The sequence below is a fragment of the Cariama cristata genome, unplaced genomic scaffold (assembly GCF_000690535.1).
Source record: "Cariama cristata isolate BGI_N322 unplaced genomic scaffold, ASM69053v1 scaffold26963, whole genome shotgun sequence".
Lineage (NCBI taxonomy): Eukaryota > Metazoa > Chordata > Aves > Cariamiformes > Cariamidae > Cariama > Cariama cristata.
This window is the reverse complement of record NW_009609478.1, coordinates 17,713-42,685: the sequence shown is the minus strand read 5'-3', so window position 1 is coordinate 42,685 and position 24,973 is coordinate 17,713. Positions and strand designations below refer to the sequence as shown.

The 24,973-nt window shown below is 36.6% G+C and overlaps 1 protein-coding gene across 1 annotated transcript in view; it reads right to left on the bottom strand.

Annotated features, from left to right (window-relative positions):
* NWD2 (NACHT and WD repeat domain containing 2) overlaps window positions 1-24,973 on the bottom strand; it is a 49,373-nt gene that overhangs the window by 13,275 nt on the left and 11,125 nt on the right. The window contains exons 2-3 of the mRNA XM_009697550.1: window positions 20,695-20,783; window positions 15,538-15,654 (exon numbers count right to left, since the gene is read on the bottom strand). Coding sequence (XP_009695852.1) covers window positions 15,538-15,654; window positions 20,695-20,783 — 206 coding nt within the window. The remainder of the gene's footprint in view (window positions 1-15,537; window positions 15,655-20,694; window positions 20,784-24,973) is intronic.

Genomic DNA, 24,973 nt, shown 5'->3' with positions numbered 1-24,973 from the left:
AGTCCCTACACATTCAAATAAATGCAGATTTGTTCTTAGAAAAATGAAGAAAAATGAAGCAATAGAACTGAAAGAAAATATAATTTCTCACAATCTTCATGTTGTTTCATGCTAAGTCTGCAAATAAGAATTACCATTATTGCAGACTTTTTATGAAAAATATCAAGTACTCTACAGTAATAACCCAAAACTTCAGTTTGTGATAACAACATTGCAGCATTTTGATGATTATTATAGCAAATTATTTTTAAAGGGAACAGTAATGTTTACACTATGTTCAGTACCAAGAGACAGTTTTATATGCAGACTTGTGAATCAAAATCTCCCACCTGATGAGTCATTTTCCTTTAATAGTAAAACAACAAATTAAAGATTCATTAGATTGAAGGTGATTGAACTGTTTAAAGCTACCAGGCCAGCAAACGTATAAAACCCTCAGCAACCATTTGTATCTAACAAAACTTTCTACAATTAACACAGAGTAACCTCAGCAGTAGTCTTGTTAGCTTTGTTGAGCCTGAGGCTGAAGTTACTATTAAACGAAGATTAAAAAATTACTGTTCAGATCAAGACGGGAAATATTTTTCCTTCTAATATTCTTGGTGTGGAAAGATATTAAAATTATAGACACAGTCAGAATAATGACCGAAAGGAGGAAACTAACAAGATTTGGATTTGATCTTGAGATAAGATGGATTCATAGTGCATGTCATGTAAGTAGTTCAGACATCATCACTAAAATGTTCATGAACCCTAATATCATACCTTATATTAATATAGAACAAGTTGAAATTTTAGGTATATTTAATTCCAACTAAGATATTTGGTGGTAATTTTAGTAAAAAACAGCCTGTCAAATAACAGCAAGTTATATTCATTACTGATTGGTTTCACTTATCTGTTTTTTTAAAAAAGAAATTATATATTAACATCTGCAAACCAAGTCACTTGAGAAGTCAGATTTGTAATGTTTTGTGAAGTGACTTCAGCTACTTGTCAAATTAAAAGCAACAATTTTTTTTCAGTTTTGCCAACACAGAAAGCTGCAGATTTATTGAAAATACAGTTTTGTAGCTGGTGAATGATCTGATCCAATGATCTTTTGCTGGGCTTCATGGAATCAGTCCTACCACTTTTACTTTTTGGTCTTTGTGAACTTCCACATGACACTGAAGTGCATACGTATTTCTTCTCTGCCTCTTCTCAGAGCAGTCCTGCATTGCCAGCATTTTGAAGAATAAGAATTCAAGAACTAATCTTTGAAGGAACTAAATCTAACCACAATTCATTTTTTAACAGAAGATACCTCTGTGTGTCCAGATCTAAGCACCTCTTTAACAATTTGGTTTTGCAAGATCCATGAGGGATTAGGAAGTAGTATTGTCCTCATTTGACAGTGGAATTAGGTGCAGGGAATTATGCCTGAGCAGGGATTCAGAGCTGTGACAGGTACGCAGTGGTTAGTTATAATGGTGTAGAGGAAGCTGTTGTTCGTAATTTTCAGCCCTGTCCTTTGTATAGGAACCGCTCACTATGGAAGGAGGAAATCCTTGTCCACTTGTGAATGAGGCCCTGAGTGATTCACATTTCAGCCTGCTAAATTAATGTAAGCTTGAACTGAGATCACTTATTTAAGGTAAAGCAGCTCCACTAGGAGACAGAGTATCTCACATTATTGAAGATGTGGTGAGTGCTTCACGCTCTGGGCTGAAAATTGCCTGTAGGCACCCAACGTCAGCATTCAGGTGCCACTGAGATGCACCAAGCGGTTCTTCAGCAGCTGCTTGACTTGTAGGGACTTAAGTGCTTTCAAAGTTCCTTGGGTTATTATGTTCATCTGTTGCCAGGGGTTGGGAAATGCTACTCTCACTGATGTCCTGGAGCTGTCCTTCTACCACCCCAAGGGAACTGCGGATTGCAGTCTGGTATCATGTCATGCCTCACTGGGATGACTTGCACAGAAAACTGGTGAGGAGCAGCCTGTAGCTAGTCAGTCATGATCCAGAGCAAGGCAGGTAATGAGGGAGCTCACCCATGAAGTGAGAGGCCTGTTTCAAAAATCTCTCCTGAACTGGAAGAAAGACAAGTCTGTGGTCACCAGGTATATGCCCTACTCATCAGGCTTCTGGGCATGAATGACAGGTTAACAGTAGCACGTCAGAGCTCCTGCTAGCACAGTTCCTTTCTGTACAAGAAATTGCACAGTAACTGAATATTATCTGGGGCAGGAACATGAACCTTATGTTCATGCAAACCTCTGCAGTTTGCATGAGTACCTTAACCAAGGGCTACAAAGTCAGCTCTCCGGATCCCTGTCTCTCCTGTGGTCACTTGTTCTTCACTGCCTTCTGTGAATCCTGGGGTGAGAGACCTAACTCCCTACTTCCTCAGCCTAGGCTTCTAGGCTTTCTTCCTCTTGTAGTTAAATCTTTCTTATCAAATAAAAACTTTTTTCCTCTTTAAAGCCATACATTTCAATCAAATAGCCATTTTGCTCAGAGAAATATGTTTTTTGCTCTACTGCTTACTGTGACGTTAATACATCTATTAGCTGATAAGTATGCTACTCTGTAGTAGATCAGACTTCTACAGACAAAAAAGACACATAAAGGAAAAATACAAGTAAAAGATTGACATTTCTATTTAACATCAGGTTTAAAAGACCTCAAATTTCTTCTAAATATTTTGTCTAAAAAGCATACTTATAATTAGTTGCTAATATCCATCAGTTTCTTTCATCGGATATATATGTATAAATGAATCGAAGAGAGAATCACATCAGCATAACTACAAGAAATGCTCCATTGTTTTCAAACTTTACTTTTTATATGTATACTGGCTACATTCTATGTCCTGTCTTTCATATTGAATTTGGGGGTGGTAACACAGTGCATTTGCATGTGTGGACCTGCCTAGGAAGCACATTCAACTCAGGGAAGGCACGCAGAATTTGTAATGTGTAGCTGTGTTTACCCTCCTTGTCTGCAGAAATGTGGGCTTAACTGACATAATGAGATATACAGGTAAATCGTGTCTTGAAAATCTGGAACAAATGGTCAGGATACCAATTTTTAAGGGTCTTTTATTTAACAACCCATTTAAAGAAATTTAGTACAACTATAGGTCTTTTTGGTTTGATGCCAGTATACTGTAACTCTATTCTAACAGTATCCTATAGAAATTACTTTCGCGATATAAGATGTTCAGGCATAGCCTGGCAAACAGATATTCTGGGGAAAAAAAATCACAACCAAAATAACAGGATTAGCTGGAACCTTGTTTCTGAGAAATAAGTATGATTTGAATTGAAACTGAGAATTTACTATCAGAAAGAAACGGAAAAGAATATCCTACATTATTATTATTTTTTTATTCCTTAAGGGAACAATAGCCAATTTGTCTCAAACTCAAAGCAAAAATGCTAATGGCTAAACAACAGTGAATCATCTGAACTGAAATCAGAAAAGTGTATTTACTTAAATTTATTTTCAATGCACTAATGATTTCAGTAAGAAGAAAAACAATTATATGAATTAATTGAAAATCTCAATGGAGAGTATGTGTTAACTGCTTGCAAACTCCAAGCCATTAAACTGAAATGAACTGAACTGAACAACTGAAACCAAGATGGAGAAAGCTGTAATAACACAATCTAAACCAAGTTTTAGGAAGCTGGAGTTCCAGGGTAGCTGGTGCCCAAGAGATGTCCTGAAACTAGCTGCCTCTACTCCTTTTTTTCCTTCTAGTTGCAATGCCATACAGTGTGAGGACCTCCTGATACAAGCACAAAGAGAATATTCTTTAATTAAATACATTTGACTGCTTTTCTTGCCTATCCATGGTAGCAATCAAAGGACAAAAGTTATGCTGCATTGGAATTAAGTCTCTCAAAAATACTTCTATTAGAAATAAAAATACGAAAAAAAAGGCTAAAAATGTTGTAATGTGCAATTTCTAGGATGTACAGGTCAAAGTGCCTTCAGAATAGCATTCTTCTACTGCCAACCGTCGTAAGGCAGTGCGACTTAGCAGACAGAACACCAGGGCTGCAGATCTCTTCAATCTTTTCACTTTTGCTTCATCTCAGTATGGAAACTGGTAACTTCCTGACGCTTTTGCCACTGCCTCAGATTGCCTATCTATAAAATGAGGCTAATGATAGCTTGCAAAATAAGCATTTCTATTTTGAGTGTTGATATGCAAAGGATCTTGTGTATTTATGTATCAGCAGGGATGGGACTGTTGCTTTACATTGTTTGTCGTGTTTAGTTTTTAAGGGAAGAATGATACCATAGAGCAGTATCAAACATTTTAACTTGATTTTTCTCCATACCTTGGTGATAATAATAGTGTCCATACCTCAGTCCTTTGCTTGAAGCTTATGGGTAAATAGATTTAGTTTTAGAACTTCATCTGACTGTACAAAACATAAAATAAGAAATACAATTTTTAATTGAAATTACTGAAGTGAATAGAAAACTGAAGGCATAATAATGACATTTCTATGCTGAGAAATAGATTATTTTTTTTTCCACCTGCCTGGATATTCATTTATGTTCCTTGGCTTGAGAAATGTTGCTGTGCATTGTTTCAGACAGCCATGCCTGATTTCTTTCTTCCTTTTTTCCCTGGAGGCATTGCAGAAGTACACTGGGGGGGCTATATGTATTTCAGAAACTTGAGACAGTTACTGGTTTCGGTTCCATGAAAAACAAAAAAGGGCTGTCGAGCTACCTTGTAAGAAAACTGACTGGAATTGGGCCTGGAAGAATGAGGTGCAAGTGCTGAAGTCTTTTGCTATGAGTAATGTTCCTGACATAAGGTGTAAGAAAAAAAATGATGCTGGTTACTTGATGCTTAACCTGTTTTTCAGAAAATTAAACAGAGCAGCTGAATGAAAATGAACCAATTCCCTCAACTCTGAACTTCGCCCACACTGCAGTATTTTTAAATCTCAAAGCTTTTCCCTAGTGGTAGGGAGATATGAAATAATGATGAGTAATTTCTCAGGACGTAGCGGGTAGAGGCTAACAGTCCATCATGCGGACTGAATGTGCTTCCTCAGAAGAAATTCATGACCTACTTCCCTGATGCACTTTGCTTCATCAGAACTCTCCTTTCTCCTGGCTGTGAAAGTATCAATGGTCTTCTCCCTCCACACTCCTTGTCCTGTCTTCTACGTGATCATGAACCACCAGTTTAGTTAATTTTGTTGCCTTTTCCTTTACCGTTTGTCATTGCTGGGTCTTTTGATCTCTCTGAGTGTGGATGCTGGTGAAAAAATCAGCCCAAAAGAATAAAATGAGGAAAGAGGTCTGTGAATAAAGGTAGGGTAGAGGAAGGACGGGAGAAGATATTGCCTACCTCTGGCTATAGATTTGAGCTGCTCACTCACTCTGATTCTCCTCCAAACAAACGTATCTTCTCACTTTGGTCTTTTTTTTGAAATTGGGTGGGAGATTTCTTGACAGGCAGGTACATTTCTCCTCTCACATAAAGCTCAGGACCTTGTGGGTAACTGCCACTGCAGTCCATATTCCTGTCAACTCTGACAGGTCCCGTAACACTTTATAATAGTGGAGCTGGGTAGAAAAACAAACTACAAGGGCTAGGTTTAATAAAAGACTTTAGCACACAGCCCAGACTATTGACCCAGGAGTCAATAACCTTGTCTGTGGAAATCACTACCCTTCCTACAGGGAGTGGGAAACGTACCTTTCCTGGAAAGAGCAAGGAAATCAATCTTGTCTTTTAGAGGAAGGCATAGTGGTGTAACCTCCCCTGCTTTATGAAATAATCGTAACACTCACTCAAGCAGGAAGGAACTGTGAAAGTGTTTGAAATCCTGTCTTGCATCTCACAGGTGAAGTCTGGCTAATGGAGAAAAGCTTCTCCTGCTGTTGCTGTTTAATGTGCCTTACTGAGCACCCAGGGATACAGGTGTGCTGGGGCCAGAAAGGAAGAAGATAACTCTGAGTCTATCATCAGTGTAGTCAGCTGGGAGGACAGGGCACTGGCTTCTGGACACCGAATCCTGGAGTTAAAAACTAAGGCTCTTCTGCATTCTTACTGCTCTCTTTGGTATGCTTCGTATGTAAGGAAGGATGCTGCCTCCTGCTGCACTCATGGACCCTCCAAAAAGAAGGGGCTGTATCTTTATTTTCTGGGAAATACTATCTTGGTAGTGTTTATCAAAAGGACGGCTTAGTTGCTAAAGTCCCATTTTGGGATGGTATTTAAGTGATAAATGATGAGCCAAAGAGCTTAGATTGAGGTAAAGTTGAGGATGGCAAGAAGAGAGGAATCAGGCACTTCAGGGATTGACAGAGAGGCATCTAGTCTGTAGTAACCTCCAAAGCTGCAGCAACTGAGGAGGAGTTTTTAGGATTGCAAAACCTATCCAAATCCTACTGTAAGTACATATACACACTCTTTATTGGAAATCTTTTTCCTATGTATTTCTGCTTTTCTGTAACATAATTAAGCTGTGTTTCTCAGCAACATAGATAGCCACTATGAAGGTATTAGAAAGTGTTACTTAATGACCATTATCAGAGACAGAGATTGTTGATGGTACAATGGAATTTTTAACACCCTCCTGACTTCAGGAATACTGAAGCTAGTTGTAACATGACATTTCATGGCAAATTTCTTTTTGATTTTTTTTTTTTCTTTCTTATTAGAGCTAAACGGATTGGTATTCATTAAGTCTACAAATGAAAACCTGATTTTGTAATTAAATGTCAAGAAAATAATTTCACAACTTGCAAAGAATAATACAGTCACCGTGAGCCTGATATGACCCATGACTGTGTACTGTGTAGTGAAGTACCTAAACCACCGTTAATAAATGTGTTTTGCAGTGGTATAAAATAAATGAAGGCCCAAAGGCGAATTTTTAGTATAAGGGACATTAGCTCTAGCAGGTTATAATGCCACCTCTCTACAGCACCCAGAATTTAGAGTTTATTACAGTATGCAAAACAAGTAGCATAACATAACATCATATCTGCTTTGTAAGTACATGTGGAATGACCTATATTATTTATTTTGACTAGTTCCTGGATTTTGATGACTTTTATTTATGATTTTTTAATCCTTATGTGCCAATTGTAACAAAACATTCTTTTCTCCAAGCCAGCTGGCATTGGTTTTAGGGCTCATTATTTGGGATAGTTGTTGGCTAGTACTCTCTGAACAGATACTTTATCAATCTAGTCCTTCAAAGATGAAAGGAAATTATTAGATAATTCCTTGCACAGGAAGAGTATAATTTTAATTCCTCAACAATGCTAGCAGTATGATGGCCCAGTAAACTTAAGACTGATGCAGAAGTATCAGTCCCTTCTGTATGTTCTTAAATGATTTGTGTGCATTCCCTACTTTTCACATGCTTGGACGGGAAGAACCACTTTTTCTGCTTGTTAAATTACTATAAATTTGGAGGAGGCAAGAAAGGGCAGTGGCATAGTTGGATGAAAGGAACTAATTCTGATGAGAAGAAATTAATAATCTAAACTGTAATAACAGTTAAGGAGAGAAAGCAAAAATGTGGAAGGGATCTTCAAAGAAGCTGAACTGAAGGAAAAAGACTACGGCAAGCACTGTGAGAGTAGAGATTAAAGCTTTCCTTGGTTCATAAACCACACCCCTTATGCACTTGACAAAGGTTATGACTTAGGAAGAATAGCATTACTTAAAGTATTCAGAGTGTCAACAATCTTTACAGCCAATTCACATCACCAAATATTACAATAAGTATGCTAACCCTAATAATTTAATTTATATTAAATATAAATCCAGCTTTTCATAAACCCATGTTCACAACTGCCACATTAAAAAAACTATTGTTCTTCAAAACTACCCAGTATTAGTTTCTCATTTATAATATAGATTAAAAACCCACCTTTATAAATCCTCTTAGATTTCAATGGCCATACTGCTTGAAGAATGGAGTAGATCAAAATAAAACCTTAACTATAGCAGCTTTCTATTGCGCTATCTTCATGCCTTTTCTAACACTAATTTTTAACTAAAAGGTAATATCAGACTTAAAATTAATGGTAAGTTCACAAGCACTAAATACTAAATACTGCCCGCAGGTAATAGGTCAAGTCATTAGCCAAATGTTTAAAAATTCAGAATTTTTAAACATGGAAACAAATGAAATATAGCAAAGTCATGACACTTCTCTCAATAAAAACACTATCTTGCCTACGCCATACAATGACTGAGAGGCAGATTATATGCTCTGCAAAAATATATGGCCAGGTGATGAGCTGTTTTTCCAGCCATGAGTAACACTGCTATTTTAAATTCTTTTTAAACAGTTTTAAGCATTAAAGTAATTTCTATACTATGCAAAAGAGTTAACACAAAAAGAACATGTAGTTTACTCATAATAATTGCAGTCTAAGCAAGTATTCTCTGCTTCATTTATTCAAGGTGGAATGGAATAAGAAGTTACTCTGTGAGGTTTTCCAGTTATGATAGAAAGTAGCATATGATAATTAGTTGCTATATTGCATGCTAACAGAACAGTAACTCCACAAAAAGCACCTTGCACTGAAAGCAAGTATTGTAAGAGAAAAGAGGCAATACCTTATGGATGCATACCAGTATCACTATGAAGAACACTGATACTGTGTCTTATTTTATGTCTGTAAATTAGTATCTTTCATTGAAGAAAAAAGTATCCTGTGAAATTATACACTCTAATTACCTTAAAAAAAAAAAAAGACTCAGCTACTGCTAGCTGGATTTAACAACAATCAGACTGAAAAGTGAACTAGTTACTTTGTGGGTAGGTGTTTGTTTCTGGGTCTGTTACTGGAGAACTAAAGGATCCCTGAAGCGAATCTCTGCATTTGTGCAAAGGGAAGGTATATACGCTAGGTGCAAGCAACAGCATTAAGATCTCTCTTTAAACTTACCAACTGCTTGCTAAATATTGTAAAGTATGCTGTTTCCTTACACAGTAGTAGCATTGCAAGGTTTAGGATTACACCCCCCTCTTCTGCAGAATAGCTGATGTTGCCTTTCTGATCTACAGTTTCATCTGCAGAGCAGCCCATTACATCCAGCTGATTATAATACTACCTCAGAAGATGGTTCGGTAAAGCTCTTGAGGGTCAAGAGAAAATAAATCTCATAAATCTCATGCAACCTATTTCTTTCTCTACATATTACACAGAATGATAGAAATTTGAGTTCATGCTAACCTTGTTCTCACTAATATGGTCATTTATATTAAATATAATACTTAACCTTTCTGGAAGGCAGCACTAAAAATTCTATTTTTGTCAAGAAAAAGAAATACAGTGACTTAGCAGAAAATATGTACAGTCTTCTGACTGTAGGCTGAAAATGCAAGCTATTTTAAGACTATTTCAAAAAACATGCAGTTTCTATGTTCCATGGAAAAGCTGCCTGATCAATCTTGTAGCTATTTTCAATGGGATATGTTTAAAAAATGGGTAAGCATTTTTAGACTCTAGATTTTAGGTTTAGAGAATCAGAGATGATTCACAGGAAAATACATTCCCAGCCCTAAAGCAGATTAAGGAACTCACTTACAATAGTTTAATCATATAGTACCACCCTGTGCTTGATTCCACTCTGTGTGTGTATCTGTTCTTCAGAGACGAACAACATGGAAAGGGATATACACCCTTTGCCTGTTAGTCTGGAGGCTGTGAAAGAAGACCAAGGCTTGCTGAGGGAAAAGTTGCATACTATGTCTTTAAAATTGAATCTCTTCATCTCTTTTGAAGGCTTTCAAAAAATATGCAAAGCTCTACTTTGACATTCACAGAAAAATCCTTCCTGTTGACCAAGTCCACCTGAAACAGGATCAGTGTCCGCAGATGTACACTTTACTTCAGATTAATGCCAACAAGTCCTATGGAGCCATTCCTGATAAGTTGTATGACCACAAACCCACTCGTGTTAGAGGGAGTTCTTATTTGGACAGGTATTGAATCAGATGCGGAATGAGAAGAAAATTCATAATTTGATATTTGTTGCTTGGAATGTACTTTACTGGGAGAGGTAGGCTGTTGTGCCATGTCTGGTTCCAGCTATTTCTCCTCATTCACTTAAAAACTACATATAGAGCTGCTTCCTTAAGGAAAAATAAATTCTGAAATGTAGCAAGAATATGTAACTTCTGCTGAATTCCCAAAGAGCATTGGGTGCTTAGCATTCCCCCTAAACTGGCTGTTTTAATATAGACACATTTGACTGACTTAAGCCTCCCTAATTTAAAATGTGTGGCAATTTTCCCAGGAGAAAAAAGCGAAATGTAACTCAGGTGTTCCAGAACCTGTACACATTTGGTTTTCACTTTGGGAATAAACCTTAAAGTAACACCAGAACTGAAATGGGAGTTGAGGAGATTCAGCAGAGCTAGAGTAATACAATTTGGAATTTTCTCTGAGCTGGAATGCACTCAGAATTCATTATCAACCATTTGTACTAAGCAAAGAGAACCAAGTAGCAGTGTACTTCATGGAATGATTAAAGCATGCATTGTACTGTAGGAAGAAAAAGATCCAAAGATGTAAAAAATATTTCACTCCTCAATTTATCATATTTTGTCTTCAATTTCAGGGTGATTTAAGGATATGTCAAATATTATAAATTGCTAATATTCTTTTAAAATCTTACTGGAAGCCCAATTTTATAATGCTAGGTCTTTTTTAATGGTTCATTAATGCTGAGATTAACAACAAGCTGTCAGTAATTTGAGAGGGATAATGTGAATTACAATGGCTGTTCACAGTAGGTAGAAAATGTTTTTACTATTCTTTGGACTAGATGATTTGAATGATGGGTGGAGAGAAATCTCTTAGGTTTGTATAAATCCAAACATATTTAATTGAGCAAACCGTTCCAGGCGACAAACTAACATTGCATTTCCATTTCTCCCTTTCATTTAACAATTTTTCAGAACGTAGTCATGCAAGAACAGCAGTTCAGGCAGAGACTGTGATGCTGCACAGATGGAAGAGAGCACCCACGTGTTATAACTTGCAGGGTGTGTTTGAAGAGAAGTGAAGAGCAGCCTGCCAGTTCTCTCATCTAAGGTGTAATCAACAGCAGGTTAGTACTGGAGTATTAGTTAGGGAACCCAGATAAAAAGGCAGTAAATTTACTCTGCAAATAATCACTGTAGACTAATGACACTCTAAATGGCTCAAGGCCTTAATCGGTATCAAGCACTGTACTTGAATTCCTAAATTAGCAGTCTAACTCCCTAGTGTTTCCTTGCTGTTGATGGAGAAACACTCATCCAAAAGATGACTCAGATATTACTGGAGGTACCTATATCTTTCTGTTAGTTGTTAAAGGTGTCAAAACTAGATCCATAACAGATGAATCCTGTTCGAGATCAGTACTAGTTGTGGGATGGTAATATAACCTTTATTGTCACTCTACCATCTTGTCTGTAATTGCCATCTCTTATGAATTTACTAGGAAACATAATCCAACAAAATGTAAAGGTTCCAGTGATGCACTTAATGTATTTTGTCTTTGGTATTGTTATGCAATGCAGAGTTTAAGCAGTTCACAATTTAATAAACATACTGCATTTCAATCTCCCCATGTAGATTTGAGACAACCAGTAGACTTCTGCATAAAATTTGTATGGAAAGTATTTTTCCAACAGAAATGTACTTTTCTCCCCATTAATAAATCTTGATAAATTATTCTGTAGATCAAAAATAGCATGGTATGTATTTACCTACAGTAAAGGCTATGGGATTTTAAATGATCATGTATAATAGGCACTGATTTTACGTAGCAAAAAACCAACTGAACAAAAAACCCAACATAACCAAAAAACAAACAACTCCCCTCTCCCTTAATTGGATCAAGTGTTGATACAGATCAGGCAGTAGGTAAGAGGGGGACTGTACATTCCCAAAGACAGTGCCACAGGAAATGAATTACCCATTTTTTTCAGAACTGCTTCCTCCTTTGTGTTTAAGAATATGTGTTCATTTGGATTTTGTTGTTTTGTAGCTGAAGAAAAGCTTAGGAATTCCAACTTCTGCACAGCACTAATTTAAGAACTGAATTTCATTTTCTTTCCATCTGATATCACAATGCAGGCACAAAGTGCCATAAAGAGACACTTTCTAAAATCAATCCGTATCTGCTCATTAATTCTGAATAGTCCGATTTAATCCCAGATCTATGTCTGAATTAAAAAAGTGGTAATTGAAAAGTAAAAAAAATACCCAGCTGAATGGAAGTGGCACATTTTATAGAACTTCCTCAAGAAATGGGAAGTTGCCCAAAGCCTGCAGTGCCAAAGTTAGTTTTTAATTATGTTACTATAAATTAAAACTAATTATGCTTGTTGGAGTAGAATCATCTTCAATTTGTGTTGTAAATGAAATAAACTCCATCCCACTAAGGTACAACAGAGCAAAACCAAATGTGCATAAAGAGATTTCTGTAGTTTTGCCAGTCTAGTAATAGCTGGGAGAGCTATTACTCTGGCCCATACTTGGAAAACCTGGAATAAATATTGAAGTCGTTGGCTCACTGCAACTGCTTTGCTAACTGTTTTGTTCTGTTTGGCTTGGTATCTTTCCTTAGTAACAATATCAGGCAGGCAGTTCTTAACAGCTTCAACATTCTGAGATGCTAAAATATGCAGCAACGGTACATGACGAGGTTTCCTTCACTGTCAGAGATTTTAGAACATCCATGTCTAAGGACACTGGGTGTTGCTACAGGAAAAAAACCATGTCCTTCTGTTCCAACTCTGTTTTTTCATTAAAGGGAAGATAAAAAGTGGAAAAATAAACCCAGAAAACTAAATTTAGTCACGTAAGACGGAAGCTACCCAAACTCTCTAGAGATCGGGGCCAGTGTGTGCTTGTGAAAAACAGTGTCATGACAGCATCAAACCCAGCCCAGACTCAGTACTTCAAGCGCCTGTCTCTTTACGGTTAAGCGCTGAGGATGGCCTTTGTTCCCCAAGGCTCTGAAGCTAAATAACAGAATGAGACAAGCAGGTGAATGAAACAGAGCCAGCGAGATGGTTGTAAGGGTGTGATAAAAGTACAGAACAACACATGCTACACTTGTTCTTTGTCTAATCTTTGGCATGGAGAGGAGTGATCTCCAGCCTTCACAGCAGGCAGTGTTTTGTATCCCTTCCGTTCCCATGGGATTCTGTGTTTCAGTTCTCTAAATCTTTAGAAATCTTCCCTTTATGAAAAAATAATCAAGGACTTGCAGTTTTTTCAGATCTCAACTCTGCTTTATTATGACAAATCTAAGAATTAGATTTCACTTAGCTACATTTAGGTATAGAGGAGAAATCTACCTTTTCTAAATTATCTTCTTAGCAAGTATGTTGTAGAAAAGAAAATTCAGAATAGCAAAGGCATCGTCTTAAAATTGTTTTCCATTGAAGTCTAACATCAAAACACAGGTTAATAAGTTGGAATTAAAGCTGTCAGAGGAAAGTGGCAGGTGTCCTTTGATGTCTGAGCAACAAGCATTTCCACCTCCCTTCCAGTTGCAATAAACAAGTGACTATGGAGAGGAGAATCAGTAGTTTATCAGTAGTAAACAGAAGCAATGTTTTTTTTACTTTCAGACTAATCCTTGCAAACTTGTAATAAAGACATGTCATAGCAAAATGCTTGTAATTTAGTAAAACTTACACTAACAATTAGTATAATAATTGATAAAATTAGTTAAGTAGGATTAGGCATGTTTATTTGAAAACATTCAGCCTGATGGACAGATACTGGAGTCTGTCTTTTGCTCTGTATGGTCTGGTACTTCTACAGCACTAGAATGAAACTGGAACTGAATTTGTCTAATGTAGGCAGGATATATATTTTTTTTCTCTGCAAGCACTTTGTCTTAAAATAATGTTGGTTGTCTTCTTAAACACAAATGAAGAGTTTTACAGAGGTTAATTTAACTTGAGACTTATCCCAATAGCTCTGCAGCCCCACAACTATGCATAGAAAAATAATTGTCATACATCTCCCATTTATTTGTCACAAAGATGGAGCCTTAAGACGGCTCATAAAGAATTAAATATGTCTTGGAATAATATAAATATTTATGTTTTAGAGAAGTATCCTTGATCATAGCAAATCCTACTCATTGTAGCCATTTTTGTACTTTCACTGAAGTCTCCCTTGCACATAATACTTCTCATACACAAAATAAACCCACATTCTTCCCAAATCATCTTGGGTTTTGTTTTGATGTTTTAATAGATGCTATTAGGTATGCAGTATATACCACTGAATAGCCAATCTCATTAGAGAGATTCTCTATCTAGCTCTACCCAGAAAGTTAAAGAACAGCCTTACTCCTCACAGATAAAGAGGATATACTACTCTCTAAGCAGCTGGGAAAAGGCATTTATCAAAAGTCATGTATTTTTGTCTATGCACTGAAAACTAGTACAGCCAGCATACCATGCACTAAACTGGTCTTTAAATATTTTTCAAGTTAACTATGTTCATTTTAAAACATGGCACAAATCTGTCTAAGCACAGAAGAAAGAGAAAAAAATGCACTAATCTGAATTGTATATTTAATATAAAATCAGTGACAGCAAAATCTACTGTATATGATTCACTGGAAGGGGGAAAAGCATACCTGGCAGGAGTTTATATATACAGCCTACTCCCAGTGCCTTTCAGGTATTAGAACCCTACATAATGTTTGGCATGATTTCATAAATTCATAATGCTTCAGCTGTAAAGGCTGTGAGGGACAGCTGAAGACTGTTGAGCTTGATGTAAAACAACAGGTTCATCTACAGAAAAAGACCTCTCTGACATTAAAATAAATATGTAAAGCTTTATAAACCATTCCTGCAAAAGTGGTTCAGTCTCTCCTTTAGGCCTAACAGGAAAAGCCAGTGAAGATCTATCTTTTTTGCCAGCTTTACTGACTCCTGAAGAATCCTAAAAGCAATGCTTGTTCTGGCAACAGTAAAGAGAAGGCAGAGAGTAGGAAAAACACAAAGAATCAGAACCTCCTCAGGTTGTCACTGACCTCTGGTCTTTTCACACTCTAATACCTGGCACCCTAACTTGTCCTGGGTTTATGGCACAAAACAGCAAAATGCAGATCAGAGCAGAAAACTCTTTGCTGCTGCTGTTCTTCTGTAAGTCAGTCCTTCTAGACCAGCCAATAATGCATGTGTAAGAAGTGCCAAGAATTAATTAATGGTGGCCTCCTTAAACAAGTAGTCCATACTTGTGTTGTGATAGTAGTACAGGCATACCTTGTGGGTTCTAAACCCATCTTGCTATGAGGGCTGATCATGAAAGATCTTTCTTTCCTCTCCACAAATACTGAGTAATCACTGTTAATCTACAGCGCTGTATAGGGAAACATTTGGATGCAGTACAGCAAATGTATAGCAAAGAATATAAAATATTTTAGAAAGAAGAAAAGAATACATTTATTACTGACTCATGCATGTTAAGATAGCTAACATTATATTTTTGTTGTAAAGTAAAACATTATTTTTATACCCACAACAAAACATGGACCTGCAGAACTTTTCAAGCAATCTTCTAACAGCTTCATACGAGTCTTTTGCAGCTCAGGACTGTCCCATTCATCTGCTTCAACTCCCCAGTACAAGTCTATGACCTGGAAAATAGTATGCAACATTTTTACTTTATCATGTGCTCTTTCTACCTATCAAATTAAAAATTAGCTTTGTCAGCATTTTGTGTACTGCTACCCATTGCTTTGCAGTGCTGTAAAAGGCAATAAGGTCTACATCCAGTCCTTACACAGACTGGCAGGGGTTCCTTAGGTAAATGATAATTCGTCTCTTATTTTGCCTCCCAGATAGCCCCTCCTGGGACAGTCTCTCATTTCATATTCATATTTTTTTGCAGAGATTAGCATGACAAGATCTTGATTTGATGTAGTCTTTATTTGCTACTAGATTGCATATAATGGATAGCTAAGAATAATGACAAAAGCATTGATAAAATCCTGGCTCCGTGGAAATTAATGGGAGTTCTGCTGTGGATCACAGTCAAGATCACAACTTGACACCCTGTGTCACTTGTATCCACAGCATATAAACTCATCCTGTGCACATGGCTCAAAAGAAAGAATATGTGCAGTTCTGTAATATCATACTCCCTTTGTTAGCTAGTCTTTGTTACTTTGGAAGCAGAGATTGTATAGATATGCAATGGCAGACAGCTGGCTGTCCAGCCTTTCATCTGTAGCTACAGACTGTTTTGTGATGGTAATTGGTTGCAAACAAACCCCTGCAAGAAACTGGAATATGGATGTTAAACTTACTTGAAGAAATTAAGTGACGAAGTGCGATTTCACTACGTGTTTTAACTAAAAGGCTGAATTCTTACTGTGGGAAATTGAATTTAAAAGAATAGGGATCATATGTATGCATTTCTTTTGGAATAAAACTTACAGTACATACTACTACTCTCTCGTTTAAGCTACCATTGATTGTTAACATCATGTATGTAACTTGAACCAAAAAAAGTCCAAATGGATAGTTAAAAAAAAACAAATATAAAAATTGTATTAAGACATGAATATATTACAATATTGTTTATTGTAATATTATTTGTACTGTGGAAGCACTCTGCTGTTTCCGTAACAAACAGAATCACAAAACTAGCTGTCATCTAAACAGATCATAAAATCAGCCTGAAGACCTAATATAAGAACTAATAATGGGTTGATGTAAAATTCACCAGTTTACAGCTGGTTAATCTCCTTGGAAAATTTCTCATAACAATAAATGCCAAGGTTTAAGATCTAATCCTAGAAGTATTTATGCACATGTTTAATTTCACTACCAACAGTCTCCTTGGTTATTTCTGCCAGAAAAGAGTGGGATGCCTATCAGTGTTTGCTGGAGTAGGCACACTGCTGCCAAACATGAGAGGTAATGTACCGTCAGGCTGATGATGAGTGAAATAGCCCATTATATAGAATGCATTTTAGCTTATACTGCCAAGAAAATACACTTAATACTTTCAGTTTTTACAGAAACTCTCTTCCAAATTTTTCTTGGAACAAGCAGCTTCTGCTTTATAAAACTGCATCTCAAACAGCTTTCCTATTTCCCTCATTTGCACTTTCTTCTCTTTTTCTTTTAGTCTAATTAGGAAGAAAGTGTTCCCTTCTTCCTCTCCCCCTTCTGTTATTTATCAGTATGACTTCGTTATTGAACTTCACATTGTATTCAGCATTACTTGAATTAGGTATGATAAAGCTTGAGTATTCTAGTCATAAAATTAGAGCATCTTAGCATACAGTCAAAAATATCTGAATTACTGGTTGAATGAATTTATTGTGCTGCTCAAGTTCACCTGAAACATAAAAGCAATTTCTAGTTTAATTAACTGTTCAGAAATCATGTTCATTCTGTAGATGTGAAGAGGAAATTCCCTGCAATAGCAGATGTTGTAGGGGTTCAGTGGCTGCCTTCTGTGTGTTATAATGTTATAGATTATTTTTATGGGGTAATACAATTTTTGGTGCATAGTACCTTAACGTGCTATAATTTTGTCCTGCAAGAGGAAATATTTTAGCCATCAAACCTCTGAAGACACCAAGAATTTCAAAATAAGGGGCTTATCGATTATTCTTTATGCTAACTAAAATAAATAAAATTAAAGAAATGGAACAAGAAGACAACTGTATTTGATGTTGAAGTATATTTTTACTTATACTTGGAAAAACTATGTGACAAACACCCACTCTAACTTTCAGTAAGGCTGCCAAGGTGAGATGACAACCAGTGCTCTGTGCGAGAGCTACTTACACATAGTGGACTGACACTGGACTAGTTCAGTTCCACACTAGTCACCTAACAGAGACTTTTCATTCATAATTCAGTGTTTCCTTTTGCTTATTTTAGCTTTTTGTCCTACCAATCTTACAGTTTCACAGATTCTTCTAAGGGAATGAAATAATTTTATCTTTATTGCTTCCAAGTGCTTAAAAAAAACACTAAAAAATTTCATTCATGCAAAACTCCACTTTCCTTCTAGCATATATCACATGGTGAAAATTATTTGAAACAGTTAATTGTTCCCAAGAAGTAAAGAGTATGCTGCTAATTAATTTTCTATTTTCTATTTTCTAAAATTTTCTATTACAACTACTTTCTTTAACCTCTCTGTCCTCTCCTAAAAAAATACCGTATTTCAGGTACAAAACACTATGCACTCTGGAAGTCTTTCTCAGCTTACTTGCTTTCTGTCTTCATCAATACTTGTTTTGCACAAGTATTTTCTGTTTCAATGGAAAAGGAAGTCCATCAAGCAAACAAATTCATAGAGTGACTGAATATATTCAGTTCTGCTTCCACACACATGGTGGTTATGTTCCCTAACAGCTCCCACCAACTTGAGGACGCCTGACAGATCTCAGGCTTTGCAACAACTGAAACACTTACCAGTGTAGCCAGATGACTCAGTAGAAGCTGGAGCATTCAATGTACTTAAATGCACTTCATATGGGTCCTGATTTATCAGGAAGAGGGTGTCTTCAGGACACCCTATATTATAGCACATTTGTGGTAGTCATACACGTGGTAGTTCTTGTTTGGTCAGTAGAAGATTACGTATCAGGATAAAAAGTTACATGTTCTGCTCTGTACAGGGAAATATAAATTTATCCCTGTATCTGAAAAGCACATAATACTTCCTTGACACCACTGCACTAAAAACTGTAGTCTTGATTTTGCATGCTAACCTAAGAAACTCAGTGTATCAGGAATGGAAAAGGCAAAAAAAATTTTTTTGATAAAGTCTACCTCTGACCCTCCTCCAAAATACTTCACTGCTTTCCCATCCCTACTTCCCTGTAATTTTTTGTACAAGTTTTCCTACTTTGCTTCCACATAAATGTGATAGCTTTCTAGCTGTTTTCAGAAATGTGTCAGTGGAGCTGTCTTTCAGACCTCATATCACATAAGGATGCTCCTGGTGTTGAAACTATATAATAAAACAGTTTGCTTCTATGAATATCAACTAGAGTAAACTTAATTATTCCTCCCCTAGAGACTACATTACAATCCATTTGAAGAAAGACATGTTTCCTCTCACCAAGAATTCAGTGGATTATGATCTACTTGGAAGAGACATTTCCCTCCTGTCACTGAGATGTCTCCTCAGAGATGACTGAGAAAGTAAGTTTATATTTTCCATTAATATCACATGGTAGTAACAGGAGAAAAATGCTTTATTATTTAAACATCTTTTGCTATTACTTGCATGTACCACTACAGCTGGGACTTCCCAATCAGCTGATGAGCTAGGACCTTCAGATGAAATTCTTTTATAGCCATAATCAAAAATCACTCTGGAATTTACCACCATGCAGATTCAGCAACTCCACTGTGACTCAGGGAATTAAAACCAAATATCCTAATTTAAGAACTTGTTATTTTGATTAAAAACCAGCTGCATGTGCATCAAGAATAATACACTGGGAGGAACAGGATGTTGCATAAAAGGCATTAGTTGTTTCCAAGTAAGCTACACTGGAGACCTGAGTTTTTGAGGTCACTAAGATGGGAGGTTAATACTAGTATGTGAGGAAGGCTTGAGGATGTAGAACCACAAGTTTTGAAAAACTGAACAACATTTTTACAACATTGCATGCTATATTTATTTCTCTAAGCAGAGAGCCAGTGCCAGGCTTGCTGACGTATATGGGACTTTACTGGATGACTTTACTGGACTGTGAATTAGGATATATCTGACTTTAAAGTGCCAGTGACTTTAACTGTGATGCCAAACTCATGTGTTTTAAGTCAAATGCAACTGTATTACCAATTGGCTCTTACCAAAGATGTGGCTGGGTCTATGTCTTCCATAGCACAAAGTAAAACGTGAACTGACTAAAGCAATGGGAATTTTCCAATTGACATTAAAAGAAGCAAATGCGATAGTATATAATCACAATAGAAATGTCCACATTCGGCTCATTTTGGTAATCAGTTTCAATATTCACCTGCTTAAATTCCACATTACAGTGGATGACAAACCCGTAGTTAGAGTAGATATAACAATTATGTGAATATACAGATGTTGCTACTTCAGTGATGATTACATGAAATTAAAAATAGTTTGCATTAACTTAAGGATGATTCCCAGAAGTACACACAGTAATTCAGATGTAACATTATTTCTTTTTAAATACTTTGAATATCTAAAATAGAGGTCATTTCATTGAGTTTTTAATGTGAAAGTTGTCAGTTTGTTGCCATATTGCTTTTACCACCACTGCAATGTTGCATCGTAAAACTTTTTTTTTATCTATTCAGAATTTACCTCAAATCTGCCTGTAAAATAATTTAAGTACATCAATTCAATACAATTAACATATGAAATACATTTTTGCAATTTTCTGTTTTACTAATGACACTTAAAAATGTTATGTGTTCTAAATAGAGTTAAGGTCAAGAAAAAGTAACGCAAGATTAAACACACCAAAAATCTACCTGAAACTCCAGCCCATAGTTTTCCCTGCAGAATTCTCTCAGCTTAGGATACACATGTTCTCTTAGGGCGCTCCTTTCTGCTATTGTGTCTGTGTTTCACTAATGACACTTAAAAATGTTATGTGTTCTAAATAGAGTTAAGTTCAAGAAAAAGTAATGCAAGATTAAACACACTAAAAACCTACCTGAAACTCCAGCCCATAGTTTTCCCTGCAGAATTCTCTCAGCTTAGGATACACATGTTCTCTTAGGGCGCTCCTTTCTGCTATTGTGTCTGTATTGGGGAAAAAGATGTTATTAACAATGTTTATATGAACTCTGGTCTTTTAGTCAGAGATACAGATTTATCACATAAAAAAGCCCTTAACACACACATGCACACCCACCCCACCTACCCACCCCTCCTCCCCCCCCCAATGAAAACTGAGTGCTGGGATTTAATCTCCAAACTGTATGTTGTATAAACACATAAATGTGTTTGTATGTGCAACATTAGGCTTCATACACATCTGAATACTGCAGCATATTTCAATAGAATGCAGCTGATTTAATTTTGTAATTCAGCAGTCAGAATTTCTTTATCAGTTTGACTTCTATTTAATTTTCAGGAAACTGAATTTTATGAATTAGAAGCACTGTGGAAAAAAGAGATTACCAAAGATGAGAGAGATCTCTATACTTAGAAATGAATTAATAACATGAATTAATGATATTGTGTCAAACACTATCACTTTCTTCACCATATTTAATCTGGTAGTATCTTAAAAGCAAGAAAGCTGCTAATAGCATTATTTATGGTATCTTTTAGTTCAGGTGATTCCTGCTATCATACTAAATGCACAGTTCTGACATCATGTTATTCTTACCATGCAAAATGACATGTGTTTTGATAAAGAAGCACAATATGGCAATGACACCAAAATTATAATTAAGTTCTGTCTGTCCAAGTTAATCTGAACACATTTACATAAAACATATCACTCAAGAAACATACTGTCAAATGTGAAGTAAATTTGGTTAGTAATGAAATCTTGTATAGATAATAAATTTTATTGTCTTTTCCAATAAGACTAAGATATGTGATGGATTTTGCTAGGTCTAGATTGTGACCAGTGTCGACTGAGTTAAGGCACAGAGGGATGACACTGTTGCTAAGTTATTTTCAGAATTAAACACAACTGTTGTAAACCACTAGCTCTGAGCACTATGTGATGAAAAATAAGTGCTAACCTAACATCTACTGTAGTTAAAGCAATATTGGTATAACTGCACTGAAACAAAACAATAGGTTAAAACTGATTTAACAATCCCCATATTGTTGTAAACCAGAGATATGTATGCAAATCTAACAATGTTTTGTTTATCAGAGTCACAGCTGATACATCTAAGTCAGAGGTCTGCTCATAGAATCATGGTTACAGATTTATAATATTTTTTATTTTGACAATACTAGGAAAGTGTAAAATCCATAATTTAATTAATTACACCAAATTTGTAATATCCTTCTTAATATTTAAATATACCTTTGAAATATTACACAAATGAGTGGTACAATTACCATTTATTTTTATAAACAGAAAGCAAAACAGAACACCTCCAGCGAATTATTTATTGTGAAATCTTCATCAAAGTAAAAAGGCTATGCCACAAAGGCTCAAAAGTACAGCCATGACCTTAATCCAATTTATCTGAGTTACCACAGTTCTTCCTTCACAAACTTTTGATGGGGAAAAAAGTAAAAGGCGTAGTAGTTTTCACAAAACATCCTCTCTAAGTGCAACAATATTATGTATTTATGATTTCATGTTCTAAAATATACTAACTATGCTAATGTGTTCTGAAGACAACGGTCCAGAAGCATTAGTCAAGTCCTTTCTCCATCACAAGCTTTCTATTTGACTGTGGGCATGCCACTCAAGGTGAGATCCTAAATCTGAAGTGCACAGCTTTTATATATCCAATTCAAACACTGTAAATAAGACAGACCTTGCTCTGGGCTACATTCAAATTAGTATGATCTCACTCCCTCTCTCCTTGCTTCCTTTTTGGGAAGTTATTACCCTCCTCTCCCTGGCACTGAAGAGATTGCACCAAGAGCACTGTGCCCAGCTCTGGGCACTCCAAATCAGGAGAGCGGGGAGAAAACTGGAGAGGCTACTGAGATGGCCAGAGGCCAAGAGCACAAGGCCTACAAGGGGAGATTGAGGGATCTGGGCTTGTTTAGTCTGGCGAAGAGTGTAAGGGGGACCTAACCACAACCTACAACTACTTCTAAGCCACTTACAAAGATGATGGACCCAAGCTCTTTGTGGCTGTGTCAGACAGTACAACAAAGGCAATGACAACATATTACAGATTGGGAAATTCAGGTTGCACATTAGGAGAAGCTCCTCCATCCTTGGAGCTCTCCAAGACTTGACTAGACAAGTTCACGGTTGATGGAGTTACTGTTGGCAGCACTTCAAGAGGTTAGCCCAAATGACCTCCTGAGTTCCCCTTGCAACCAGCAGTGATCCTGTCTCTCAGAAGAACCTGCAGGTTTGCCTTAGTCATCCAAGCCCCTTGAACAGTGCCTGGGAAGACTTCTGCTACTGTGTGGGTCAGTGGGAGCAAAAGTGCAGAGTGAAATAGCTGGTGCTAAGGACCCAGTGTCCATGCCATGTGTATGTCAGAGGATTTTCCTTTGGATTGGGCTCAACCCCCACAAACATTTGGAGTGTATTAGGTGAGATCCTGGAGTTACTTTCCTGTTTTTCACCCAAAAGGAACCCAGTTCATGCACATCAAGACTGCCCTATGATGTGAGTCAAAGTATATTAGATAGTGATCAAGGGATTCACCTCAGAAATGTACTCCAGATCTGGATGAATACAGACACATCCTACAAATATTTAGGAATGGGGTGCAAAAGCCAATGCTCTCAGTCGAGGGCTGCCTGAGTTAATACATAAGGAATAGAGGGACGGATGAGTTGCTCCTTCCTTAGGATCCACAGTCATTAATTTTCTCTCATACTTTAGTGCCTAAGACAACATTTTCTTGCAGAATGTAGTACACTGCTAACAAGGCTAATTAGCCAGAGGGTTGCACTGTGGTGATGCAGAGGTATTATTTTGGCTCCAAAGCAACTTTTCTCAGTGCTAGCTTGGAGTCATTGTACTGCAGGGTGTTGCTGTGCCTTGTGATAAAAGCCACCTCCATACCTTGCTTCATTTGAAATACTTCACTTTTTTTTTTTTTTTTTTTTTTTACCTTCACAGTAACTGAGGCCCTTAAATCAGTTAGTGACAGAAGACTATATATTCTATATTCTTTGCCTTAACACGGGTTAATTTTGGCATGCAAGTCTACAAAAACACAGAGCATCATATCTTCACAACTGAGTAGAATAAACTCTGTTGAAAAACAACTTACTACTCAGTTACTAAGCTAAAACAAAATGATTCTTGCCTCTCTAAATGGAAATTAATCATGACTACAGCTTTGTTATTATGGATGCAACAATTCACAGCTACCATTTGCAGTTACTGAAATGATCAATGTGACAGCAGACAGAACAGTCTTACTAGGGAACTAAAATAGGCTAAGTTGCAGGAAAAAAAAAACCCTCCTGGAAAAAGGCAGAAGTTAAGAGTAAACATGATTAAACGATAAATGGGAAATATATTTTCTGAGGTATACAACAGATAAAACCATATTCTGCTGCTTTCCATTTATGCCCATAGGATTTACACTGCAGAACTCACTGGCTCTAGTTTTAGAACATGGTGCTGTTCCCTGCAGTGTAACTGGTAGTGTCTTGTTCAGAAAGAACATCACACTGCAAGAGTACTGCTACATTTCTAATACCTTATAAATGAAAGAGATAAAACATTCCTTCAACTAGAACTGTGTTCTAGAGAAGACACTCGGCATATCCATCCTGCACGTTTATTCGTACCTCCAAATCTAATTGGAATTTCAGTCTGGTGCTTATATTAATGAATTTTAAGAATTCCTGTATTTGTAATAAGTTGTGAAACTTTAAGGAAACAGAAGTGCATGTAGTTAAGATGAACTACAGTAATTAGTATGGATGGCAGATAAGCTGGTTTAATTAAATAAAATCTAACCTGATTTACAGTGACAGCAAATCTGTGAAGCTGGCAGATACTAACAACAAAAATGTCACACAGGCAAATTCCACCTTCCAGGCTGCTGCTGCAGATGAACAGATTAACTAAATGACATTCTTCTAGCAGCCAAAATGAAACAGTAGCTGTGAGATGAGCTTTATACACCTCTTAACGTTATTTCTGATACGCTGAAATCCAAATGATAGTCTGTAACAAACTGTGGGAATGAAACTACATCTGCAAAAACATAAGATAGGACTTAAAAAACCCCCCAACCCTAAACTTGTCTCCAGTATTTAAATGAAACCAAAACCCGACACTGTCTTGAGCAAGACAGTCGCACATCTTC